The sequence below is a fragment of the Tympanuchus pallidicinctus genome, unplaced genomic scaffold (assembly GCF_026119805.1).
Source record: "Tympanuchus pallidicinctus isolate F22 unplaced genomic scaffold, pur_lepc_1.0 scaffold1, whole genome shotgun sequence".
Lineage (NCBI taxonomy): Eukaryota > Metazoa > Chordata > Aves > Galliformes > Phasianidae > Tympanuchus > Tympanuchus pallidicinctus.
Genome location: NW_026294618.1, coordinates 23345883 through 23373117, shown reverse-complemented (window position 1 = coordinate 23373117; position 27235 = coordinate 23345883). Strand labels below are relative to the sequence as shown.

At 37.1% G+C, this 27235-nt stretch overlaps 1 protein-coding gene across 2 annotated transcripts in view; it reads left to right on the top strand.

Annotated features, from left to right (window-relative positions):
• Positions 1-26787, top strand: part of BMP5 (bone morphogenetic protein 5) — a 54073-nt gene extending 27286 nt beyond the window's left edge. For both annotated transcript variants that reach the window (XM_052676952.1, XM_052676962.1), the window contains 5 exons: positions 2577-2725; positions 13058-13255; positions 19320-19396; positions 21024-21134; positions 24587-26787. In XM_052676952.1, the coding sequence (XP_052532912.1) occupies positions 2577-2725; positions 13058-13255; positions 19320-19396; positions 21024-21134; positions 24587-24736 (685 nt within the window). In that variant the 3' untranslated portion in view covers positions 24737-26787. The remainder of the gene's footprint in view (positions 1-2576; positions 2726-13057; positions 13256-19319; positions 19397-21023; positions 21135-24586) is intronic.
• Positions 26788-27235: the final 448 nt, after the last annotated feature.

Here is a 27235-nt window from a genome sequence, read left to right as displayed (position 1 = left end):
TGATTGTTTTTTCTTCTTTCTCTTCATAGAATAAAGGAGAATTTAAAAATTGAAAATGTTGTGAAATGTGATAAGAAATTTCAGTGACATCAGCTAATGGTAGTATACTGAATCCAGAGCAATCACTGATTTTTGATAGGCCAGGCATTCACCCAGTATTTATATGAATTCTGAAATAAGTCATTACTTTCCCGACACGTATTTTTAATTTCTGTAGTAAATTACTGCTATGCGGCCTAAAATTTTTAATTTCTGTAGTAAATTACTGCTATGTGGCCTAAAACATTGGTTCTGATCTGGAGTCTTTTTCTCTATTTTACTATTTTACTCTATTTTACTTCTCTCGCAAATCAGTTCTAATTTCCTCTAAGTACACACAGATAATTTTTAGTTTATTTGCCAAGTAAATGGGTACGAACAATCTGCCTGTTCGCGTCTGTTATCACAGCCAGATCCTTGCAGGAAGGTGAACATAACAGTGCCAAAGACAGAGTGATGTGAGTTTCTACTGCCATACAAATAACTTCATGCTGTGAAGAGATCCTCGGAGAGAATTTGTCCTTTACGAGGATTTCTGGGTTACCCTGTTAGTAGTATTCTGATTCAGCATAAGGATATCATACGCACTGACTTTTGAGAACTTTTTGTATCATTCACAGCAAAGTTTGGAGCTAAAAGAATATATATGGGAAAATAATTGTGTATTCCAGGAGGAGACAATAAAAACAAGAAATCATGGCACTGTAATATTGTAATACTTTATATTCCACATCGTTCTACACTTTCCTATTAAATTTACCAAATGGTACAAGAGATATTTACAAATAACTGTCATAAAGCCTGCTGCATTCAGAATCAAACTGTTCAGTTTTAAAGTTCTGATAAAACTGCTTATTAGAGAAAAAAATGGGCATTTAAGACTCCAGAGAGTACTATTTATGAGCTTGCGGTATGTTGTTAATTTCTTCAGTGCTAGAGTAGTTGGTCAGGCTCTTTTGAATTGTAAGACTGTTTTCATATTAGCTCTGGAGGGAGAAAGGTATGTTTTCTCCTTGTGTGGCCGTTCACACAGTTCTAGTGGAACACGAGCCGTAAGAGCTCAGCAAATGATTATCCAGTAGAAGGCAAAAAGGATGAATTTTAAAAAAGTTCCAACAATTTTCTTAAAAACAAATAAATAAATAACTAAAGATTCACTCATTGCTGCTGAGCTCTTTAACCTGATTCTGCAACTGTTTCTCACGTACAGGCAAACGTGCGCTTGTCTGAGCTCATTTGGTTTTATTTTCCCATGTGTTGAACTAACACAGTTTCAAGAGCTATACAAAATGTTTTTTCAGTATAAGAGCTTTTCAGTGCGTGTAAAGTGGTTAGTCTAGATAAAGCCGTAAATTCCTACCATGTCATTGTGATTAAGCAGACTGCGACTATTGCGACAGCAACATCATAATTCTAAATTCTCCTATGCGCAAAGCCTGTTCTTGCCGTCTCTCTTACCTCCTTAAACATACATTCATGCTGCCTGCAAGTTAACGGTACAACTCCAAGGTCTGTGTAAGCCAAGTTTGCCTTGACTTGTTCAGTCTAGATGCAGAGTAAAACATTTCTTCTTGTGCACTATTGTTTTGATTACTTTTTATGGCAGAGAAGGGAAAGGTTTATATAACAATAGACTTAAGTTTAAAAGGCACAATGGAGAAAACAGTTTTTAATAATGCATGCTGCTTTGTTGAAGTGTGTAAAGTGAAACTGATGAGAGTTAAATATCTTGTTTTTAGCATCGCCGTTGCCGTAAATTATTTGTAATGCAGATGTGGTTCTGGAAGCAATTGTTTCGGGAGATATGTGAAAACAGAACAAATAAATGATCCATGCTAAACATTTAGTAACACAATTATACGAACTCCCCTGAGTAGCCCTTCTGAATTACTGAAAAATTTCATGGGAATGAATTTGAGAATATACCAGGGAACTGAGGGTTAAAATGTAATAAGTACATTAGTGAATCAGTATATAATTTCCACTTTGATATATAGACTTATTTTCTAAACATCTTTTAGATGTTTAGATCTTTTATTAATATGAAATTGTCATATATTCATGTTTTGTTATATGATATCGCTGCTGTCATATGTTATTGATAACAGATTCTTTTAGCCACACTATGCCTTTGAATTTTAGTTGAAATTTGAACGTGATTTTGACATTTTTTGTCATTTACACTAGATGTTTTATAAATGTTAATGTTCCTGAGACATTCTGGTGCTGAAAGATGAATTCTTTATGCACAGTCTCAATTATATATTTTGTGTATTCATACCAGGAAACTAGATTTTTTACATTTTCCAGAACTGCAGTTTTCATATGCTGGATCATTTCAGCAAGGCATCTGAGGGGAATACCTGTATTATACTTAACAATTATGTGTTGGCTACAGCATACGCTGTGCTGTGTCATGATGAGGATGTGTCGAAGGATTATTCATTTGGACTGGAGAAAGTTATTGTCAGCAAGGAAGTTAGGGAAAAAAAATAGTAATATTTGAATGTCATAACTCTCTATTTCCTTTAACTTAGGGATGCAGACTTGTTCCTGTTAGACACAAGAAAGGCTCAAGCTTCTGATGTGGGCTGGTTTGTGTTTGACATTACTGTGACCAGCAATCACTGGGTGATTAATCCACAGAACAATCTGGGCTTGCAGCTCTGCGCTGAAACAGGAGACGGTAAGGCTGTAACTATAGCTTGTTGCTCCATATATGCTCTTGTCATCCTCTTGCTGTGAACCTTTTCTGGATTGGTGTTTTTCAACTCTACTGGGTGGCAATTCATGGCGGGTTTATGAATGAAGAACACAGTCTTGTCCTGGTGTAGTCATGATCTGGAAACTATTTATTGTTCTTAATTCTATAGAATATAGCAATTATAAAGCTAACTGAATCTAGTCAAATTAAATGAAATTTGGGATAAAAGCTCTAACATTAAAAATCTGATTTGATTTTAATGTTCTTCCGTTGATGATTACCTACATACAGTCAGGAAGCTCAAGAAGATTTGGGGGATTTTTGGTTTATTAAGCTTCTAAAGATCCTTCTGAGGTGAAGTATGGAGAAAGCTATAAAACAGCTACAGGACCGGAGTGACTTCCTTGCCACTAATACTGACATTGGAAAAAGGTTAATAATGGGGTAATGTGGAAATTGATTTTCTATCTTTCAAAAATTTTTTTTATTTCAAAACATTTTTACCTGAAATGTGTCAAAACTTTAAAATCTTTAACATTTTAATTAGCTAAAAAGTAGAAAGAATCTTATTAAGTCTGAATAATAGCCATGATATTTTAAGAACAATTTACTAGACTACTATATTATTTACGGTTATGCTGTTTATTACAAAGTGAAAATACATCTCAATGCAAGATAATATTTGAGAAGTGTTCTTTCTCAGATTTCTTTAAAAACTAATAAAAAGAGAATTATGTGCAATTTTTTTTCTGTGATGGTTCACTTAATCTGCGCTACTTTACAAGCAAACTTTCAGATCTAGCTTTCTTGTCGAAAAGCTTTTTATGCCAAAGGTCAGGGGATCTGTGATGCCAGCTAATCTAAACCTTAGCTGACATAATGTTAATGAGTAGCAGAAGAAACCCTGGTGTAAGAATTAATATATTTTTTTTCCTCTTTCTTTGTTCTGGCTACGTTTCCTCATTGGTTTTGATCTGCATTTTCCCTCAGGCTCAGCTGGGCTGTGAACAAAGTCTCTCAGAATTTTCCGGCAACTTCTTTGCCTGCTGGAGAGTTATGCAAAAACCTGCCACGGCCCGGAGTCCTCCGCTAGGCACAGTGTTCAGAAAGGCTTGAATCGCGGTGGCCAATTTCACTTAAAATTGCCCAGAAAGTTCAGTGGAAAAGGAAGACATTGATCCTAAGTAGGCCGCCATGTTGTTGCTGCATTCAACATGTCTTCAAATGCCCCGCACCTGGCTGTGGGCTGTGTGAGGAGGCAGCTTGGTTTGGTTAAGGCCAGTTTTAAACCCTCAAAATTTTGGAGAGGTGACACTTCCGTCAGGCATCCAAATGAGGTGGATTGGCTCCCAGCCAGTTTTCCTGCTCCAGAATAAACTCCATCCATGACTTTCCTTTCTTTTTTTTTATTTCTTCCAGGAGATTCAAATACAGAAATTCTTGAAAATTAAATATCCATGAAAGGCACTCATTAAGAAACCCTGGAACTAGCAAATTGTTGATTCTAGCCTCAAACTTATATTCCCTCAGTAAACAGCCAGAAAGTTTGTACAGTTAAAAGAAACTTTTAGGTTAATACACTGAAGAAATTGTAAATGAACGGTTTATATAAATATTTCCCCTGTCTTACTCCCAAGATCCGAAAGGTGATAGATAATTTTCTATTTTAAATACCAACGTCACAGGCAGGTTTACCTTCTTCACCTTGCTTATTTTAATTTCTCAACGCAGCTGCTGAAGAGAGGAGGGAATTCCCCTTTCCTCTCTTTCTGTTCCCCTTTTAGTTTATTCATGCAAGAAGACTGCCCTTCCTTATACGGACTAAAGTTTTCAAAGCTATTGGGAAGACCTGTGCTATACCACTTCAGCTTAGCATAAGGAAAATCATCCTTTTATGCTCTTACAATTTTGTTCTTAAAACTTTGTTTACTTTTATTGGGTTGCTGTTACTTCTGGAAGCTATTGGAAACACCAGCAGTTGAATGACACGTTTGTACAGAAAAAACATGAATTTTTATACTTGGTATTCAGTGGACTCTGTTTTCAACCCAGGGAATCCCACCCGCCTTGCCTCCAACCACTTCTCTTTGAATGCCCAAGGGAGTGATCAAAAGTAATGGAAAAATCTGCCATTGGCTCAGAGGAACATAGGCCATGAGGGTATGAGGCACCTTTCTTCATGCCCTCGGCTATCTATAGAGTTAATGGAAGGTACAGGAATTGTGTCCCCATAACTGGAGAGACATTTATGATAAGACCTAGACCATGAACCTTTCTGTTGCAACAGACCATTAAACTAAATACTAAATTGGATTCCATTAAGTCAGAGGATTCATGTTTAGTGTATTCACTGGGGCACTGGCCAATAGTCTGTAAATACATACTCATTTTTTCAGATTTATTCACAGAGCACTTTTAAAATAGGGAAAAGGTAATTACTGAGACTCCAGGGTGCTACTATATTGTTATCATTATCATTAATAATAATCTTTCTTATAGTTATCTTTCAATGAGTTTTTAAGCAATTACTTGTAGAGATACATTTCTTTGGTGAAAGGTACATCCCTGAAGAAGGTACATCAATAATAATAATGTCTAAATGAGGAATTAAAAAAAAATGTAGCCATTTAATACAACAATGTGATTTAAAAAAACCACCAACAACAAAACAAAACAAAAAACCCCCACAAACCCTTGGAGAATGTCTGGTTGTTGTAATTCATATTTTTTTTCCTTTTAAAAATGCTGAAAAAGTACAAAAAGCCACATGACATCGGAATGCATTTTCTTTTTTTCTTTGAGACAGTATTTGGTATCATACGCACCATTTTAGCATGGAATGTAGACTTTTTCTCTTAATGGGACATTTTATTTTGAACAGTAAGAATAAAGGTTTGCATGACACATATGGAAGCTGTCAACATATAATGCACTGTTTCCCTGGGGCTGTGGTAAATTAAGGATCAGGTTTTTTTGATTCTCTTTTTTAATGTCTCCTCAACATTCTGCAGCATCTCCTTTGGCCAGTTCCCTCCTTTTGACACCAAAACTCTCCATGGTGTTTAAAACGAGAGGTGATCATTTTCACACTGATGGAAATGCGGGTGTTAGATGAATTACAGCATAAAGTCAATGCAGATGCAGAAACAATTTGAAAAGCTCTATGTGACGCTTTTTCTCTATGTATACCATATGCCTCCTAAGACTTAAAACATGTTCCAGTGAATCAGCACCTTTGTATTAACATATTTATAATTAGCCATCACTTCTAATGGAGGAGTACAAAAGCTGCAGGAGTCTTCCTGTTGCCGTTTCTCTCATTGCTGAGGAGAACTTAGCATTGCCTATGGAAAATGGGAAAGGAAGAAAGAGCGTAACAGTGACACGGATCTCAATACAACGTTCTGGGTAACAGTAGGCATGTATTTCTGTGCCTTTTCCTGAATCACTTTGCCTTATACTTCATCAGGCTGTGCATCACATGGGAGAAACTGGGACTTTCCTTGAGAAGTCCAAGTTGATTAAGATGACTTCTATCAACATGTAGTCCTATAGCAAGTTTCCTTAGGCTTTCTTACTGTTCGAGGTAGGCAGGAAACAACAATCCTCAGCTCCCTGACAGCCTCTTCAGGTATTTATTTTTTCCTCAGAACAAAGAGAAACTAGAACAAAAATAGGTTTCTTGATCCAAATGAAGTCTGGGGAAAGCCAAGTCTTTCTCTAGTGCATATTTGGGAATACTACTACATGTTCCCCATGGAAGGGGGCTTTGCTCCTACTCCTGCAGGAAATACTCCAACAGGAATAGGGGAGATGCTAGGAAACATATTTTTGTATCATCTCATCTGAGGCTGGGCCTTTCAAGGTCCCTATCTTCTGTGAAGCCTTCAGAGAGGCAGCATGAACAAATTACTTTCAACCAATAACAACCTGTGCCAGCACCGTGGCTTTTTCAGGCAGTAGGCTGCTTACTTTCACACTGGCCTTGGCATCACTTTTACAACATTCAACATTATCACTCTCATCCCAAGGTTGCCCCAGGTCAGTCTTGGCACCTACCCACATGACCACAGTAGCTGGCACGTCCTCCAGAGGACACTGTTGTGTTGTTCCACTCAAGTCCCTTAGTGGAACTGATATTTACAAGGCAAAACATCAGAGTAATTTCACCTTCATTAGTGTCCTTATAGTGAGGGGAATTTAGGCTATATATATATATATATATATATATATATATATATATATATATGTATATGGACTTTGGCAGACAATAGCTCTGCCTAAATTCTGAGCCATCTGGAAGCCATATAGCCATGTTAGCACAGCACTGAACCCGAGCTAATATATCCTGCCCCTCAGCAGGTTTTATTAGCTTGGGCTCGAGCACTGCCTAAGTACAGCTACATGAGTTCTGGTTCAGAGCTGACTTTGGCCAAAGTTATAAGAGTAAATTAAACATGCTCGGGAATACTGTGGGGCACTGAGTTCTGCTGGTGTAAAATGAGCCAGAGAGATGACTCTCTTAGACTCCAAAACAGGGCAACTACATGGAAGTTGCCCCTGGGAGAGCCTGGGGACAGTGCCACGAGGGACAGTGGGACAGCTGATACTGGCCACAAGTACGCAGTAGCACCCTGACACCCAAGCAGAACGGACAGTTCATCTCCAGTACCTGGAGGTGAGCCTGGACACCCCGTAACTTAATCCAGTAAGTGTAAACCATGTTTCCAGCTGGGTCAGAAGTACCACGAGCATCTGCTTGTAACAGGCAATGTAACCATCCCATGTTAGTATGGGCATGCTTACTGAAAGCAGGAGTGTTGAAGAGGTGGGATGTGCCAACAGTGCATGCTGGTCCTGATCCTGCTGGCATAGCTGTGCAACAATCCTCCGCCAGCCTCCCCAGTCAGATGAAGGATGCTTCTAAGCTCCAGTAGTTGAGTCAGTAATTAGTGTTGGTCCTCAGATTCATTTAGAATGTTTTTAAACTTTTATTCTTTGGTGAATGACTAATTAATCTAATTTCTCCTTGTTTTATTGTCTTCCTGAACATATTTTTAACCGGAGAAAACCCCTTGGACTCCTACAGACGGTTCACGGCTTAAGTACATTAAATCGAAAGGATAAATCAAGTACTTAGGAAACATTTTTGTGTATGATTAGATTCGATTTCTTGCATAAACATGCACAGTACTGCCACATTTTGCAGCATATCATGGTTCCTAACATGTTCACAAATAATCCCACATGCTTTCTTCAAGAGCTTTATGAATTATCAAAATCAACACAAAAAGGTACAGAAAATTCCTTCAAATAAACAGAATAAAACTAACATTTTAAAGATTTTAGTACCAAAAGCAGGATCTTTAGTTTTGACTAAAGCTGAAAAGCCGAGGAAATGCACAGCAGACCATCCAAGACCACCTATTTTTCAGAATTCCTTGAAGAGTTCAGGGAGCAGAGAAGTCTATAAAACACATGAATCTTGTTTCAAAAGTTGTATTTTATATCCATCTAGATAAATGTTTCCAACAAAAGGAAAAATTTGCTTAACAGCTTACGGAGATAATACAGTAGAGAGGGTATGAAATACTTTAGAGTTGTAGTATTGGGGATATCTTCCTTATAAATGGGCCATCATACTTGTGTTGTTAGCTTTTATCTTTTTAAAATAAATCCTCATTTAAGCTATTTTACAGCTGATCCCTACCTCTATTCTTTTGATTCTGTGAAATCCCATTGCTCTCAAGAGCACTGTTTAGGCATGAGAAATCATGCAAATTTCTGTCTAATTTTGAAAACTGCCTCATGATCTTTCCGAGTCAGAGCCTCAGGAGAGTTTTTGCTCAAATATCAGATGTTATTGGATCCTCTATACTCAGAGTCTTTCTCCAAGAGGCCTTCCCCTATCCTTATTGCAGAGATCACTCTCCACAAGAAGTAAACCATAGATGTGATGTTGGAATGCTTTTGTTGTTTGGTTTTGGATTTTTTTTCTAGCAAATCAGAAATGAATTCCCAGCGTCACTGAAGTTCTCAATTCTATCTACAAATATGTAAGACTATTACCAAAATAACTACTGTGACCTAGAAGTAGTGGTTAATCTGTAAAATGTGTTTTGTGGCTTGTCAAACACTTTTGAAAGTAAATAAGTGCTTGTTTTTCATAACAAAATGAGTGGTTTGTTGCAGTTCTATGACTCAGGACAAAATAATGGATCTTGGACTTACTCATTGTCCTGTGCTGCCAGTGTAAATCTGGCCAAGATGCATAATGGCTGAAAGCTCTTGCAAAATTAGTGTCTGCTAAGTGCCTTACATAAAATATATACTGCCTGAGGAAAGAGAGCCAGGTCACAAATCTCACCACTGTCACTGGCATCCACACTGGTGATCTCAGAAAAAGTCAGGATTTTGAATGTCATGAAGAACGTGGTGATCTCTCCAGGTCAGGATTCCGAGACAGATTGTTTCTACAAACTTGAAGTGTTCTTGCAATTCTGTTTGGAGCAGCTGGGGGGAAAATGAATTTTTAAGATGGAACTCAATCAGTTTACTACAGGAGTTGTGTGCTGCAACTGCGTGTGACAGCAGAAAACTACACACAGGAGTCCCACAGCAAATCACTCCAGAGTGCTGATCCTGTGGGTAAAAAAAAAATTATGAAATTGTCAGGGTTGTTGAGGAACTACCTTTAAAGCTGATTTTTTTGAAGCAGCTATTCCTTTATTATAAGGAGTCATAATGTTAAAAGGCAAATAATATTCATTCAGTTCAGTTACTCAGCCTGGAACTTCCATACAACCTTTTCTGTAAACTGCTAAGGGCACTTTACTATCAAGTAGAAAAAATGCCAAAAGTTTAAATGCCAAGTTAAACAAACACATCTTGCCAAGGACTCAAAATCATATGAATAAGGACGAAGGAGTTCAGCAGATTTGGGACAAAGTGCTTTAAATGATTTTTTACTCTCCAATATACCTGTCAATATGGAGAAGAGACAATAAATTCTCATAGCAAGACTGAGAAGCACATGCCAGAATGAGAGGAATATGGAGGCTCTGGACTGTCCCTGCATGAAATCTATCATCTGTTGCAGTTATTTATTTTTGCTAGGTGTAGTGCAAGTGCAGTGGCTAGGTTCAGTAAAGTTGACTGCTGGTTGCTTACAGAGTGTCTATGGGCAAAAAAAAAAAAAAGATAATTGTAATGTTCAGATTAAAAATATGATAGAAGTATAAAAGAAAATTATTTTGGAATGCTTGGAGATATTTGATTCTTTGGAAACACCTGATTAGCAGAGATATACTTTGCCTTTTTGGTTTTACCAGCTGAGTGAAGCCATCCGGGAAGATGTGGGTCTGCATAAACCACTCAGTTGATTTTAGAAAATATTGGCCAAGTATTCCAGTATGGAACAACTGTGCTGGAGACACCTCAATTTCTAGTTGTCCTTGAAGCCAAGAGAAAGATTTTCCAAATGTTACTAGAAGTGATAGACTAAAAAAATGAAACCCATCAATGCTTCTTGCTACAAAGACCAGTTCATGTTCGGGTAAGACTTTTACAGTATTCTGATACCCATGCTGTAGAGAAAGATACATTCTACAAGGGTATGGCTTGGAGATGGAGCTCCTGCTATGGCAGAGCTCTCGATGCTTTTCAGAGTTGGGATACTTCAAAATATCCCCTCTTCAGAAATAGACAAAGCTTTTTGTTCTTAGCCTGAACAAGATCTCCCCAGTGTCCCACCTACACACTTTTTTTTTTTTTTAATTTTCTTTAAATAAAGGATAGATGTTCTGTAAATGCAAACTTTCTTTTGCACAGAAGCTACCTAAAATGAGACAACATATGTGGTTTGCATTTCCAAACTAAACAGTTCAGAGATCCTCCTCCGAAGAAATATAGTGTCTCGAGGGTAATGTATATTTTGATCGCTTTGTCTTCTGAAAGTTAGAATTAAGCTAAGGTATATGATAAACTGAGAGAGAAGAGTTTAATGACAAACCCACTGAAGTCAGTACAAGTTTTCCTTTTGACTTCACTAGAAGCAGATTCAGTATATACACTATTCATGAAGTGAAAAAAAATGGATCCTAAAAACTCTGGCTGGCTGCTTAAAAGATCAAGCAAATAAGGGAATAAAGTCACATAAACTGTTTCTCTGTGTAAAAAGGCTGTGGGTTACAGGCTTAATTTTTTATGGTATATCTCTATACCCTGAATAACTAAGTAAGCCCTAACTTGTGGAATCTTAATAGCCATCTCATTGCTGAAGTTTAAAGGAAACCCAGAGGAAACTTAATAATATTAAAAGTTGTTTTAAAGGGAGTTCACATTGGTTTGAAGGATATTTTGCTTCGCACACAATATCCACCATTGTAAATTCAGAGAACCTAGATTTAAATTCGGAAAACCTACACAGATCTTTACAGCCCTCAGTATATAAATCTAATAGTATTCTTAAAATGTCCACCAGTGAGGTATTAATCTCTTAGAGATAAAATTAAAATTCTGAAAGTCATTGGAACAAAAAATAAAGAAAAATAATATCAATATTCCCTCTAGAAATGAGAGGAAACTTGGAACTTTGTGGTAAGAGGTTGGTTTGTCCATGAATTGCAATGAATAGAGAATAGTCTGTACAGTTTTTCATATCTGACTTGCGACAGAAGATTTGAAAATATAGAAATTAATGTTGCTGAATTATTTAATAGTTATGCAAATAAATACATGAAAAGAAGAATTAAAGAAACACAAGGCTAAAAAGCCATTTAAAATGAAATCAGAAGCTTCAACAAATATATTTTTCCCTTGCAGTCAGAAAAGTAATTATCAAAATTGTTCTGAATATGTTGCCAATTACTCTACTCCATAACTGCTAACTTTCTCAGTTCTTCTCCTGCCTTTGCTGGGCTCTCTGTCACTGGAAACATCTTAAACCAATTTAAAGTGCTACACCTGAATAAACATGTTGTAAAAGTGTTTATGTATTGAAGTGGGTCAGTTCAAGGTATGGTATTTGGCTGGAACTTCTAATTTCTCTTTTTACTGCAAAAAGGCTGCCAGAAGGAGGAAGTCTGAGCTGAATTAATACATTTGTTACAGTGGAAGTAGAATGGAAACTACTTTAACCACAAATCAAACTGCCTCTTTCATTTACGCCAGTGATAGAGTTTTTCTAAGAAATATAGACTCTGGCGTACAGCCACTGTGTGTTTGTGTTTGAAAAGGAAACCTATATGCTTATTTCTATAAGGCCGATTCCTGTGCTTATTTGTAAGTTCTTTTTCAGGGTGAAGGAGCTAACAGTGTTATAGGTTTGTGGGGCAGATGCTCCTTTGTTGTCCATGTGACAACCTTTCCAGGCAGCTTAGCAGAGTTCCCAGCATAGTGATGCTGTGCGGGCGGTGCCAGTGCCCGCACCTCCCATTTAAAAGACCTCCGTGTCCCCCACCCAGCACAGCTGCACAGCTTCACATGACACTGTCTCATTTTCTGATGGTTGAAGGGCTCTGCATAATACACATATGCACAAAAGCATTTATGCTGCCAAAATAAATTCTGTTAAGAGCAAGGGTTTATTTGCTAAAATGTCACTGATGCAATTTCAGTGAGTTGTTTTGCTTTCTTTTCTTTTACGGAGGTTCAGATCCTATAATATAGTGAGGTTACCACACAGTCCTGGCTGAACAAATATCTTAAAGAAATATGCACATCTCTCGGGAACAGAACCAGAGTCAATAATGTCCATATTTCAAATCCTGTTCTCTGGAGTGACTGAACTCCTTCCTACCTTTACTGCTGAATGAACATCAGTTTGAGTAACACTGTACGATATTTGTTTTTAAAGTAGAGGTATATTTATTACCCACACTTCTCTTTGCTGCATACTTGCTTTGGGGATATAGGGTTTCACATCTGACACCCAAATGATGCAAAAACTAGATGACCGCATTACATTATCCTTTTGGTAGCCTATAGACTTTAGTGGGCCTCATTATTTTTTTGCTTCTATAGATGTGTACAAGAGACTGAATTAAAATATCAGTGTATTGAATAAGATACGTAGTGTACGGAGACTATAGTCTTATGCAATGACAAACTACTTGAAAGCAGTTGAATTGTTGAATTTTTTTGCCTTTTAAGTTTTCTTCAGCAAAAGGAGGTGAGGATTTCTTGTTGTGTAACTTCAGGATTGTGGACAGAATTCTTATCGTGCTTCAGTCAGAGGTGGAACTCCCACTGTGGCTTCAGGAGGGGCAGAACCACACCTCATGTATGCAACTTACAATTTCCATCGCTTTATAGGTCGAAGTATCAATGTTAAATCTGCTGGCCTGATTGGAAGGCATGGGCCTCAGTCAAAACAGCCATTCATGGTTGCGTTCTTCAAGGCAAGCGAAGTGCTTTTCCGTTCTGTCCGAGCAGCCAACAATAAAAGGAAAAACCAGAACCGCAACAAATCCAGTAGTCATCAAGAGTCTTCTAGGATGCCAAGTGTTGGGGGTAAGACAAAACTACTAGTCTCTGATTTACTAGTCTCTTTACAGTAGTTATGGCACTTGCTCAAATGTGGTGGAGTCACAGCTGGTCATTGGCTGAACTGCTGGAAACTGTTCCTGCTCTATTTCTGTCTGTCTCCACAGCTTTCCTTAAACCTCTTTTGTTATGTCAGCCGTGAACATGATCTAGCTTGTGTGAGTCAGTTCACCTGTGTGTATCATGGGTTCTTGACAATGAATTTTGGAAAAGGTGGTATACGAGCTTGAAACTTGTCCTGTGTAACAGGCAGCTGGATGAGATCCTTGCTGCACGTGAAAATGAGGCAGAGAGAGGGCTGTCCCCCAACTGCTTCACGAGAACAGTAGTAGTTCTTCATCAGAGTCCAGAATAAATTATTTTCCAATTCTTTCCTGAAATGTTCTTTTCATCTAGATGGTAAAGTCACTTTCTAAATATTCTCTCTTTTGACCAAATAACTCCACTTTTCAGGGACAGAATGTGAAAATGTGTCTTTGTAGAAGTGTGGCAGATCTAGTACCAGTATATCAAAACCTCAGTGCAGATGCAATTCTTAAGCTCCACCTATAAGCAAGCAAATTAGTATCTTGCTGTGGAAAGACTTCCGCCTCGGAGTGAAACTCAACTATTTGTGAACATTCACTATGAACATTATGCACTACTTTAGCCCATCTCAAAACCTCAAAAACAAATGGCAGATCAGAGACCCCACTCATGGAATGTGTAAGCCCTTCCCTTATCTTCTGTACAAGGATTAACAACCTTGTACAGAAGGTACAACAACCTTAACAACCACAAATTACTATTAAGCTGGTAAGGAAATCATAGAAATCACTTCAATAATCTGTCTTTCACAAGTAAATCACAAGGTTTACCTAGTGATCTACAGGAACTAAACATCACTTTAAGTTTAAAATGAATATTAAAATATATTCTGAAATAAAAGTTTTTACTTGCAGTGTTTGTTACCACTTCAGTAGTGTACTCAGTTTTATTTATGTGTGACTTATACGTAGAAAAAATACATACTGCTTTTCTATTTACAGTGGTGGACTTGGAACATAGGGATTTCTGAAATACCTATCTTAGAGGCAGGCATATGTTTCCTTTTGATGATCCTAGGTTTTGTAAAGCCCCTGACATTTGTAAAGGCACCAGGAATATCTGTTTACAACAACAGTTGTGTTTTTGTTATTTACCTGCTGATTTACCTCCTCATGCAAGACATAGTTAAAGTAAACGACACACTGATGGGCAAAAGTCACCATGTGATAGAGGTTGTTGTTTGCACACTTATTCCACAACCTAATATCTACTGCATTTTAGTCAGACTTCCACAGTGAAAAAGGAAGCTAAATGTTATGTAACCAAAGCCAGATAGATATGCTGCCATTTACATGTCACAGAATTCAATTATATTTTTCTTTGCATGCTAATCCCAAATTTACTTTGGCCCTTCCTTTTCTCTTCACTTTTCTCCTTTTTCTCTCCATCTTCTGTTTTTGTTTTTGTTTTTTTTTTGTTGTTTGCTTGTTTGTTTTTGTTTTGTGTTTTTTTCCTCTCTTCTTTTTGGCCCTTTCTTTCTTCCCCTTTGCCTTTTGTCTTTTTTATCTTCTTTCTTTCACATGTTTCTGGACTCAAGCAAATATCTTTACTATAGTCTCAGTACATCAAAAAGGACAGCCCTTCTAGGCAGCTCAGTTCTTCCCTTCTACTAGAAAACATATTTTTGAAGTATTCATGAGGATATACACAAACGCAATATGGAGAAAATAAAATCTACATGCATCAGTTATTCTAGTAGCTGGGCAGATGTTCACAGATTTGGCATCAGGATCCTCCTACTACTAAAATCTTCAAAGGAACATGAACTCCGTGTAGCGCATTCAGACTGCGCCTGCCTGCTATGCACAAAGGATTAAAGTGTTTATTACTTATCCAGTTATATTGTGGTTGAGCTGCAGTTAAAAGGAAAAAAATAAAACAAATCAAAACTAATGAATTTTTTTTCCCAAAGTGCTTCAAAAACTCTACCTTGAAACGAAGTCTGGCTTTTTTTTCTTCTTTTGAATGTTACCTGAATTGAACTACAGTGGAATTAGGCACTAGAAAATATCCATATTTAAATAAATAATGATGATTCATACTATGAAGTTCCACAGAACACCTACATAACATTCTGTCATGCGCAAGGACTGATCAAGAGTTCTTCATTAAACTAAAAGCATACAGCTTTTTGAAAACTCTTAATGTCTTAGAGTGTCCTGCCTTGCTTCTAGTGGCTATTCCAGAAAGACACAGAACTTCTACAGGATGTGGGCATATATTTTGACCCTATATACCATGGGGCAACTGTGGATATCTGACATGGCAGCAGGTAACTAACTACTTGTGGAGAACTGAGCTGAACCTTTAATGCCTGTCAGTCCATTAAGACCTAGAAAAATGTCACAGAAAAAAAGATAGTATTTATCACTAAAAAGGAAAGAGTATTTGGGTATTATAGCTTAGAAAGCGCAATTTACCACCCATGGTGATACTACAACAAATTATTTAACATTGCAAATGTTTGTGTCTTGACTTGTGAACAGCTTTCGATACTATCTCACTAGATATTCTGGGGCCCAGGTGCATTCAACAGAAGTGTGGAAGGGAGGAAGGGAGGAAGGGAGGAAGGGAGGAAGGGAGGAAGGGAGGAAGGGAGGAAGGGAGGAAGGGAGGAAGGGAGGAAGGGAGGAAGGGAGGAAGGGAGGAAGGGAGGAAGGAAGGAAGGAAGGAAGGAAGCAAGGAAGGAAGGAAGGAAGGAAGGAAGGAAGGAAGGAAGGAAGGAAGGAAGGAAGGAAGGAAGGAAGGAAGGAAGGAAGGAAGGAAGGAAGGAAGGAAGGAAGGAAGGAAGGAAGGAAGGAAGGAAGGAAGGAAGGAAGGAAGGAAGGAAGGAAGGAAGGAAGGAAGGAAGGAAGGAAGGAAAAGGAACAGAGAAAGAAAAGAAAGAAAATCATATTCAAATAGCATGTTACTAATAGAAGTAAAATTTGGATGGGTATTTTTAACGATATCTCATTGAATCTCTTCTGGATCTGATTCAGTCCAACATTTTATTGGTAATTTGGATGACTGATGACTCCCCCAGATCTGGTAACTTCTGTGAACTTGCTGAGAGCACACTCTGTCCCTTTGTCCAGGTTGCTAACAAAGACAGTTAAAAGTATTGGCACCAGTACTGGTTCTTGAGGGACATCCCTAGCAACCAGCTGCCAGCTGGACTTCATACCACTGATCACAACACTCTGGCCCAGCAATCCAGCCAAGTTACCACCCATTATATTCTTTACCTATCCAAAACACTTCTGATCAATTTGGCTGTAAGAATACTATGGGAGACCTCTTAAAAAAACTTTCCAAAAGTTATTATGAGGTTATTATGAGGAAAAATACCCAGCTGCGACTAGCCCTCGGAGCCCTTCCTGTTCTCCATAATGCCTGGACGAGTCTTTCAGGAGGATTTGATCCACAGATTTCACAGAAACTGAGGTTAAGCTGATTACTCTTCCTGAAGATGGGTGTGGTATTTTCCATTTGTGAATCATAAGAAATATTCCTCAGTCGTAATGAACACTCAAAAATGGCAGGGAGTGACTTTTCAATGATGTTGATCAACTCATTCTCCACCCTTAAACTCATGCCTTCTGCTCACATAGACCTGTATATTTTTGATTTGCTTAAATGCTTTCTAACTCTATTTTACTGTGTGGATAGAGTTTCAGCCACAAGGCTCAAGAACTCGGGATTACTGAAGGCAAATCTTGCTAGTAAAAAACAAGGTAAATAAGACACTGAGGAGCATAACTGCTCTGAGTCCTTATCACCAAGGTTCTCTGCATGGTTGAGCAATGGATCTATATTTTTCTTAATTTTTCTCTTGTTCTGAATATACCTATAGAAGCCTTTCTTGTTACTCTTCATATTCTTCAAAGTTTCAACTCCAGCTAAGCTTTAGCTTTCCTACTACTTTTCCCGGTATGCTCAGGAAATATGTCTCTGTTATTTCTCATTCTACATCGATATTAGAATTATTTAATAAGTGAATTTGAGCTCAGTCAAGAGTTTACTATTCAGTGGTAGTAGCTTTGTGCTACTTTGTGCTTGACTTGCATACCTGATGCTTCTCAGAGGTTCTCCTGGCAGATCAGATCAGCCAGTCATACCAAAGCTCCTTAGGACTCCAGTTCAGTTTCCCTAAAGATCACACTGAGAAGGCCTCTGAGTCTGAAACCTATCCTGTTATTCTGAAGCCCAGGTTTACAACACTCTTGTTGATCTTCATCATCTCTTTTGAACATTTAGCTCTGTGATCTCATGGTTTTTACAGATCTCATCAATATTCCCAACCCTAATTTGTTCTTTGTTCATTGATATACATAAATTCAGCAGAATAGCCAGCAGTACTTCAAAAGAAGAAATCTGAAATGGATCATTTGGCAGTGTGATTTTGCTTTAAAAATCCCATTCTGTGGTCTACTGCTAGAAAACCATCCAGAAATCACAGGAAATAATTATTTTACTTCATGTAGCACCATCCCCAGTATTGACCTTCACATCTTCAGAAAGACACAGACAAACTGAGAAGAATTCAGAGCATTGACAATAGCACAGATGAGGGTAGTGACAAGAAGCAACTGATAAATTTGTAGAAAACTCATTTAAATCTTCTGCAGGCATGGTGAGGCAATACAACAGGTTATGTCAGATGCTGTAGAACTCACACTGTTGGAGGTTTTTAACTATACATTAGGCAAATAACTGTCAGCAATACTCAGTATATACTGATTCCATCTTACAGCAGAAAATTAAGTTATCACGGAGCTTTTATACAGCCTACCAATCCTATGACTTCATGGTGCTTAACTGTGAGCTTTAATTAACGGAATTACTAATATTTCTAAACATATATGTAAGCTTTTCATTCAATTAATCTGTAAGGAACCTCGAAGGATCTGAAAACTAATTCTAGAAGAACCTCCTTCTCTCTTCTCCATTTTCTGTGGCATGTTATGGAGTTCCTCCAATCAACCAAAAGCTCTTCCATATTATTCCAGGGTACAATTAAAACCGTTTTTTGGGTTTGTTTTTTTTTTTTTTTTTTTTTTTTTTCATTTTATGTGAAAAAGTTCTCTGCTTTAATTTTCCAAGCCCTTTTAAACTAAGACTATCCTATCCTAGCTTCAAGTCTTTCAGTGCTAAGAACTATTCAGAAAATACTGCTCCCTCACAGATCTCATTGACACTCAGTTTAGAGCATTAGCATCCAGGGTGAAGGCATGACCACACCACCTTCTTTTCCTGTTACCCAGAAGAAAATACAACATTTTCTCAAGGCTTAAAGTTGTCCTGGAGAAGAACACGTGGTAGGTTCTGCATGTCCTTCAATCCTGACACATCTCTCACTGCCTGGAAACATTCAGACCTTTAAAAAGCAGTTGTGATTATACTCATGTACATTATTAGATCTAAAACTACAGATCATTTACTGATTGATGTTTCCAGAAAATATGATTTAAAAAAGAGTACAAAACATGCTAATATTTAAATACTAGACTTCTTCGAGTTTTGTTGATTGGGGGCCATTTTTTTCACTGTTGACTTATCTTTTGGACAGAGCTATTTTATTTACCTCATGATTAAATCTGTGCCAACATGCAGAAGACTTCATTATACCCTGGATCAGGCTGTTGGTGTACTGCTTTAACTACCTGTGCAGATATTATCAGAATTGTTACTTAGCTAGCAAGCAAGCATAAGTCATATTAACCTGCTCTTTCCAGTACTGTCTCATTCCTGCAGTATGCACACATTGCATCAGGCTGACATTAGTGATTCTGAATATCCTACTTTACCTTGCCTTTATGATCACCCTTAGGAGTATAATTGACAGTATGGTTGTCACTTTCCTTTGAACGGGTTAGTCAGGAGTTCAAAAACAGCAATTGCTTTTCATTTCTAACAATGTTTCTTTAAAAAAGATATTTATTTTTTTATTTTCTTCCTACAGATTATAACACAAGTGAGCAAAAGCAAGCATGTAAGAAACATGAACTTTACGTCAGTTTCCGAGATTTGGGATGGCAGGTATTGTTATTAATTCTGTTTCCTATCAGTGCTAATTGGGACAGTCTAGCTTACAGTCCCCTGGGATTTACAGTACATTTTCCTCATGGTAACTGGTATTTCACTGATGGGAGACAAATTCTTTAAACACATTTTGAAATGAAACCCTATCACTATTTCTCTACCTTTTTTGATGCTGTTCTCTTAATCTTTTTGCAAACTTTAGTGGCTTTACAATCTGAACACATTTGCTGAAAGATAAATCTGAACCATTACTCATGATCTGTATAGGTCTGCAGTAAATGAAGCCTAAATCTCCACAGTTGTTAGTAAAGGAACTTTTGAAATTTGCCCTCAAATTTTCCGTGCTCCAGTCTTCTGTGAGTCAAAGGGATTTCACTGGGTTTGGACCCATAGACAATATGAACTTACATCACTGTTCAATGGTCTTTAAAACACCAAAGCCAAATTGACATAATTCCTAGGAAAAAATCTGTCTTTTGCAAAATAATAAGAAAAAAAGATATTTCTAGTAGAGGGCCACAAAGACAGAAATAGAGTTATTATGAGGAAAAGAAAACAGAGAACAGTCTAGATGTTTTTTGGCTCAACTCAAATTCTGAATTTTGTAGTATGTTTATACTGACAGCAGCCTGAAGAAGTAGAAATAGTGTTTTCACAAGTTTGCAGAGCATAAGTATCGTGTCTGTGGTGACAGAGCAGGCTTGTGATATTGACTTGAGCTCAGGCTTCTGAGTCAGTCAGCTTGGTCTGTCTTTTTCAGGCATCACCAATTCTTTCCTTTTTTTTGCTGAAACATGAAATTCTGGTATGCCCCATGATACACAAGGCGCACAGATTAGTCAGTCAAGGTGGTCATAGAAAAAATAAAATCTTTTTTTTTCCACAATAAATACTTGAAAAACTCGAAGTTGCATTTGGAGATCCAAAGTTACACTGTATAGAATTTAATCTGTGAGACTCAGAATAGAATAAAAAACAAACAAACAAACAAACAAAACAACAAAAAAAAACCCCATGAAATAGATTATCTTCCTTCTTTCCATGGAAAATCCTTACCTTTGCCTAGCGAAGGAGGAATTCAGTAAACTAAACACATTGATTTGTTAACATTTTTATCTATTTTCCTTCAAATGTTCTTTTCCCTATACAGTCTGTGTTGCTAGATGTTATCAAAATTAATGGTTCAGTGATACTCAACTGAGTAATCTCTAGTAACCCATAGTCTCATGCAATATTACAATTGATAGTATTGAATACGATGAAAAAAGAGAACACATTTTAATTACGTTAACTACGTAATTACACGCTCAAAAAAAAGCAGTAAATAATTTATTTCTGGGAAGAAATGTATGCTAATAAATATGTTTGGACCTTTAATTCCCTTTACAGCCTCATTGGTTGGTATTCAGTTCAGTTTAATTTAATTTTCATTGGAGTTTTGCAGGAAGAAAGCAAATACTTTTATTTTTTTGGCAAACAAAAATATATTAACGTGCCACATTCTGAAGTTCATTTTGTCCTTGGACAAGCCTTAGTTAGTTTGATATAGTTTTACATTCTCTGCGTGAAAAAAAAAAAAAAAAAAAAAAAAAAATTCAATGAATTTATTTGTTGTGATTTTTAGGACTGGATTATTGCACCAGAGGGCTATGCTGCATTTTACTGTGATGGAGAGTGTTCCTTTCCCCTCAATGCCCACATGAATGCAACAAACCACGCCATTGTTCAGACACTGGTATGTCTCTGCCTATGTTACACTTCCCTGTTTCGCACTTGTGTCTTGAGACAGGGCCTGTCTCTTCCTCTCTGTTTACTACCACTGGATTTTCATTATTTCTATGAAATTACCCATTTCAAAGATGTGACTTGATGATTACACAGGAGAACAGATGAATTGTCCACAATGGCCTGTGTGATAGGTTTCCCTTCAATTTAAAGAACAATAATACATGAGAAGATTATGTCTTATTATTGAAGCACTGTGTGGACAGGAACCAAAAGGGGTCTCTGGTTCCCCTGATTTTTTTTATTTTTATTTTATTTGAAGCTCCATGTTAACATCTACATGCTATTCCTTCCAGAAATGTTGACACTTGGCCACTCTGTGGACCTCTGTCGTCAACTGTTGGCAAAAAAAACTTCAAATGTAATTGAATGTGAAGCTTTGCAAGCAGATGCATTTGCATTTAAGAAATTGTGTTCAGCCATGCCTGGCTAACAAATACAACTTATAAGTAAGTGTGCTTGGATTTGTTGCTCTGCCTGGTACATGTAAAAGAACTGCAGCCAGCTTTTTGCCTCTGCCAGTTCTTATGTTAGTCCTGTGCATCAACCACAGTTGCCAAAAGGATGATCTTAGTTGGATCAGCTCACAAGTGTTCAGCTACACTTCAGTAAACACAGCAGCTCCAGAAATCCAGAAGGACTTTTAGAATGCAGTGCCGCAGGTCTGATGAATGGTCATGATTTTTCAAATGCGGCAGCTGAACTGAAAACTGTTAGTATTAAAAGACTGATTAAGAAATGGAGGAATAGATACAATAAACAAGAAAGGAGAGGGATTATGAAATGAGAAGATAAAATGGTTGTCATTTCTTATGAGTTTCTAGAAATGTCAAAGCACTTGCTTGCATGAAATTACAGAAACACGGTTTTGTGCTCTTTGATTTGGATTGAAAAAAAGTAACAGAACAACTAGGCCTGAAAAGGCCTTTTCAACTGTCACCTTCCCAGGCAAAACCAAAAAAAAAAGAAAAGAAAATGAAAAGAAATTTTGGTTTTCCCCAATTCTTTCTGATAGAAAAAACTTTGCTTCTGAGAATTGCTATGTTACTTGAAAGGGATACTTTTAGAAACCATGTGCTGAGACCCATCCCTTTCCATACAACTTTTCATTTATATACCTTCCCCAAGCCCAGACACCAGTATAACTCTTATTTCTCTACTCCAGAACTGAAGCCAGCAGGATGGAAAAAAAAAAAGTCAGAGGCTGGGAATACATAAACTTGTGGTAGAGGTTCAGGTGAAGGGGAACAGCAAATGCTACTTGGCCAGGAATATAGCAGTGTACCTAGGAGAGGATGAGGAACAGAATCCATGCAGTCTTGAACTGAAAATAAATAGGCCAGCAAAGCAAAAGTTTATCATTATGTAAACATGGCCCAGAAAAATTACCAATAACACAGAGATCCTCAACTTAGAGTTCCCTGCTACAATTATGGGCCATTAAATAAAGAAATGGCTCCATGCTATTTTCTCTTGTGCATCTACCCTCTCAAAAAATGATTAATTTCCTATGTTTAAGAAATTTTTGTAGATTGTCCACTTATTAAAAATTGGATACTTAGATTTTCTCTCATTTTTATGGCCTTTCTGGATTTGTCTCCCTCTGCATGTACTGTACATGCGTCCAGTTGTGCAGCCAAAAAATCAAGAGGCTAATTAAATTTTAACTGCACATAAATTAGATGAGATAACAGTAGTTGAATGCTTTATGGTTTAAATTATGCACAATTCAGATTTACACAAGGTGTGCACATGGGGATGGCTTGAGAAACAATTATTCATATACCCCACCCTCATCCAAATCATCTCTCAGTCATACTGATTACACCATTCTAAAAAAGCCCACTCTTTTGGGCTGGGGAAGTGATCGTTCCTTGGTACCCCTCCAAACTTTACTCTTTTTTTTTTTTCTTTTTTAACAAGCATAGGAGAAATGTTGGGCAAGTACCTTTCTCTTTTTCTGAGGTTGAACTTAGGTAGACAGAACATACAGATACATATAAATACACGAAAGGCTGTATTTAATGAATTATATTATCTTTCTTCTCCAGTCAACCTCTGAAATTTGTTGACATAGGAACGATCTCATGATCATTCAGTTCAGGGCATCTGCAGATAGACTCACACTGTCTTCCAGCCTTTTGAAATTCTATCCTTTGTACAGATGCTCCCTCTTCACTATGCTGTGCTCACTGTTGTGAGGGGCTGCAGGGCGTCGGAGCTGGTGAGGCAGGAGCTGGTGGAACCAGAAGTAGTGGTGGGGCAAACATCTGTCCAGACATGGCACAAACATCTTCAGTTGCTTTGCTATTCATTTGTTAAACTGTTTTTAAATGTGTGTCTAAACCCTTTCTAAACTGTTTCTTCAGGATTTATTATTGCTCATTTCAAAAGACCTTCTCATGGTAACAGTTATGTAAAAATCGTTTCCTGATAGACTTTTCTCTGTTATCTGGCAAAGACTCGGGGCTTATATCACTGCAAGACAGATGGCTCTAACAGATTTACAAAGACTTAACATACAAATGAAACCTATTACTGCTGAAGTCTTCATCCATGCCTTAATAATCTCTTGCCCTCTCTATTATAACTCCCTTCTTTCTGGCCTCCACAGTTTCCAAGTCTTCAGCATGTGCAGAATATTGCATCCAACCTTCTTTCAAGCACAAAGAACTTCCCCCATTTTCAGATATTTCCACTAGATCTTGTTCGTTCTGGGATGCTGTTCAAAACTGTTTTTCTTCTCTTTAACCTTTCATTGATATATTTCAGCCTAGTATACAGAAAGCTTTCTCAGTCTTGGTCCTTTCCCCAAACTTCCTGTCCAGCTGGCACTCAACTTACAGATTCATTTTGACTTCAGTAGAAGTAGAGCTGGATGCACAGATACCTAGATAAGACCTTAAAATGCACTCATGCTGTCAGAAAATGCACATCTTACTCTTTCATAGACTGAAAACAGTTTTTCAGTATGAGCCATTTGCTTTCTGCCACATCTTTCCTCCATGCTGAGACTCTATGCAAGAAAGCATTTTAGCACATGCTGGTGACTTGGTGAGACAAGGGACATGAGCATGTGCTTCACGTTAAGCATCGTCCTCAACAGAGATGATACTAACATATGCGTTTTCACAAACTGCAGCCTAACTTCAGCTCTTTTCTAAATTTCATCTGAAAACCAACTTTGTATCTTGGCTGCTTCTCCTCCCTTAACTCTCCATCTGCTATTATTGTATAACACTGCCCGCAGGACTGAAATCAGAGCAACATTCTGGAGGTAAGCTCTGCTTTAAAGTTGCTAACTGAGGAAAATCTGCAACCACAGCAGTGAATTGCAAAGACATGTCTTGATCTGATGTTTCCCTTTTTGATACATGAGCTGTGTATTTCTGTGTCTTTCAGGTTCATTTGATGTTCCCTGATCATGTACCAAAGCCATGCTGTGCACCAACAAAACTGAATGCCATCTCCGTGCTCTACTTTGATGACAGTTCCAACGTTATTTTAAAGAAATACAGGAATATGGTGGTGCGTTCATGTGGCTGCCACTAGGATGAAAAAAGTAATAATCTAAAGCAGAGGGGTTTGTTCAGAATTGTAATAAAGTCAAGATATAGGCCTTGCTGATGGGAAGGCAGTTCTAAATTTATTCCATTTCATGTCATCTCTCATTTAAATGTACAGTATAATGTATATAGCAGCTTTTATTTATTTAAAAGTATATAGTTTCTTTTGTATGAGCAAAATTTCAAAATCATTTATTTTATGGGTCACCTTACTAAGCAGTAGAACTTCAGAAACTAATTTTTTTTTTAATTGAACATACTGGAACATAAGTAATTCCATTTCCATACATTAAAGTAAAACCTTTGTATAGATTTTTTTTTAAAGTTAGTAACTCTGGAACTTCTGTAGCTGCTTCATATTGTTTAAAGAACTGAAATATGTTTGGTCATATTGTGCCAATGAAAACTGTGGAGGGATATTTATTTAGAAAAAGGCACAGAATAAAAAATAAACATGACTGCTTGGCCAAACATATTTTTTTCTTTTAGAAGTTCTGCTCCATTAGAAAAAGTGAAATGTTGAACAGTGTTAAAGTAAATAAATAGTAGATAGAAAATAGAAGTGAAGAGATTGCACATGTAACTATTTTCTTTAACGAGATGAGTGTAACTGAAGGAGCGTGCTACTTCTGGGCCTGTGGGCTGCAGGGTTTGCAAAAGGATCAGAACTCTGGGAATTCTGCAGACAGACTCTAGCCTCTAGATCTGACCTTCCAAGTTAACACTAAACATTGACCTACAACGTTCTTACCTCAATTCACATTAGTCCATTATCCATCACAGCATGCTACCGAGGCAAATATTTTTATAATAATAGCACAAGGTGAAATCAAACAAAAACCCACACAAGCTGTACTGCCACACAGGTGAAGTTACCATATACTTGTCTGGGATGATGGCTGTTCACGTGGAAAGATGAAAAATACCATTCATAAGTAATTTGCAGCCCATGGTCAGTCCCATCTTCTTTCCTAGTAGGTTTGATTTAAATAATGAGACTAAGATTGGATATCTTTCCTCTTCTTAGCATCAATTTTTATAACTTTGAGATTTCTTAAATGCATACATATATTTTTTCATTTCCCTACATTTTTGGCCTCAAATAAAATCCTGTGGTCATGAATTGCACAATTTATAATGGTAACATTACCATTGTCACAACCAGCACCCATGTGCTTATTTTGAATTGAACACATTTAAAAACTTTGGATGCCTCTTTGTTCTAGAATTATGAAAATGAGACTATTGAAACTCTTTTCTCTTTATTAAATGGCTAACCGCAGTATGCTTTTATCTTGAACTACCTTGATTAAAAATGCTTTTTAACAGTTCTCAGAGTGCTGTTAACAAGTGAATAGTACATACAAGTCTCTCCTTAGACAATCTATTCATGTAGATGATGACTTCAGTGGTTATTTAAGGCACATTTCAGAAAACTCAGATTATGACAGACCGTTAAATCAGCATGTGTGTGTGACTGTGTATGCATGCGAACGTGCAGCTGCCTTTTTTGCAAAAACTAATTTATTTTATCTTGCTACTGGAGTATTACATACATCTTGTTATTCATACACGCAGGTTTTTGAAAAATGAATAGTTCTGATTTCTGTCTTCAGAGCTCTATCTCTTTAATAGGAACAATTCCATTTTACGCTTCCAGTTCTACTTTATACATACATGACCAATATCTATGTTTAGTTGTGGTTCATGCACAATGATTTATATCAAATTATTATGTCTCCAACTGAATTACCAATTTGGAACAGCTAAATAAAAATAAAATTAAATTACCGAGTTATTTTCAAAAAATTTTCAGGTTGCTGTATAAATTGGGCAGGAGGATATGCTTTTTAGAAGTTGGTTTTTTCTAAATAGAATTTGATGAAACCTACATTTTGGGTACATTAAGTAATATATTTTTAATAATGGTGTACCATTTTGAGAATAAGAAACGGAAGATTATTGTTATATCATTCTATAAAATATGCTGTTGGAATATATTTCTATATTTTGAGACATAATAAATCTGTAATACTACTTTGTTCTGCTGTGATTTTGCTTCTCAGACACATGGCAAAGTGACACCTACTTCATACATTATTTTAAAGCTAAAAGCAAGAGATTGCTTAGTTATTCATAGATTTTTTTTACAGTTCATTTTTATTACAGACATTTTGCAAAATGACTTTTGTTATGTCTTCTGATATGTCCTGTATTTTTTTAAGCTGCAGCTGGTTGAACCATCTACTCTATTAATAAATATCACACCTTGAATTTATACCTCCAAACTGCTCGCACTCCATTCAAAATATACTAGAAATGCAGAAATATTTTTTAAAATCTCCTTAAATACCTAACTAATCATTCCTCTGTTTGAAAGGAAGGATATTGGCACCACACTCTCTGCATGCTCTGAATAAGGCTATATATGCATGCTTTCATATAAGCTGGTTCAGGTTATCCCTTCTCCAAAACTACTGTACAG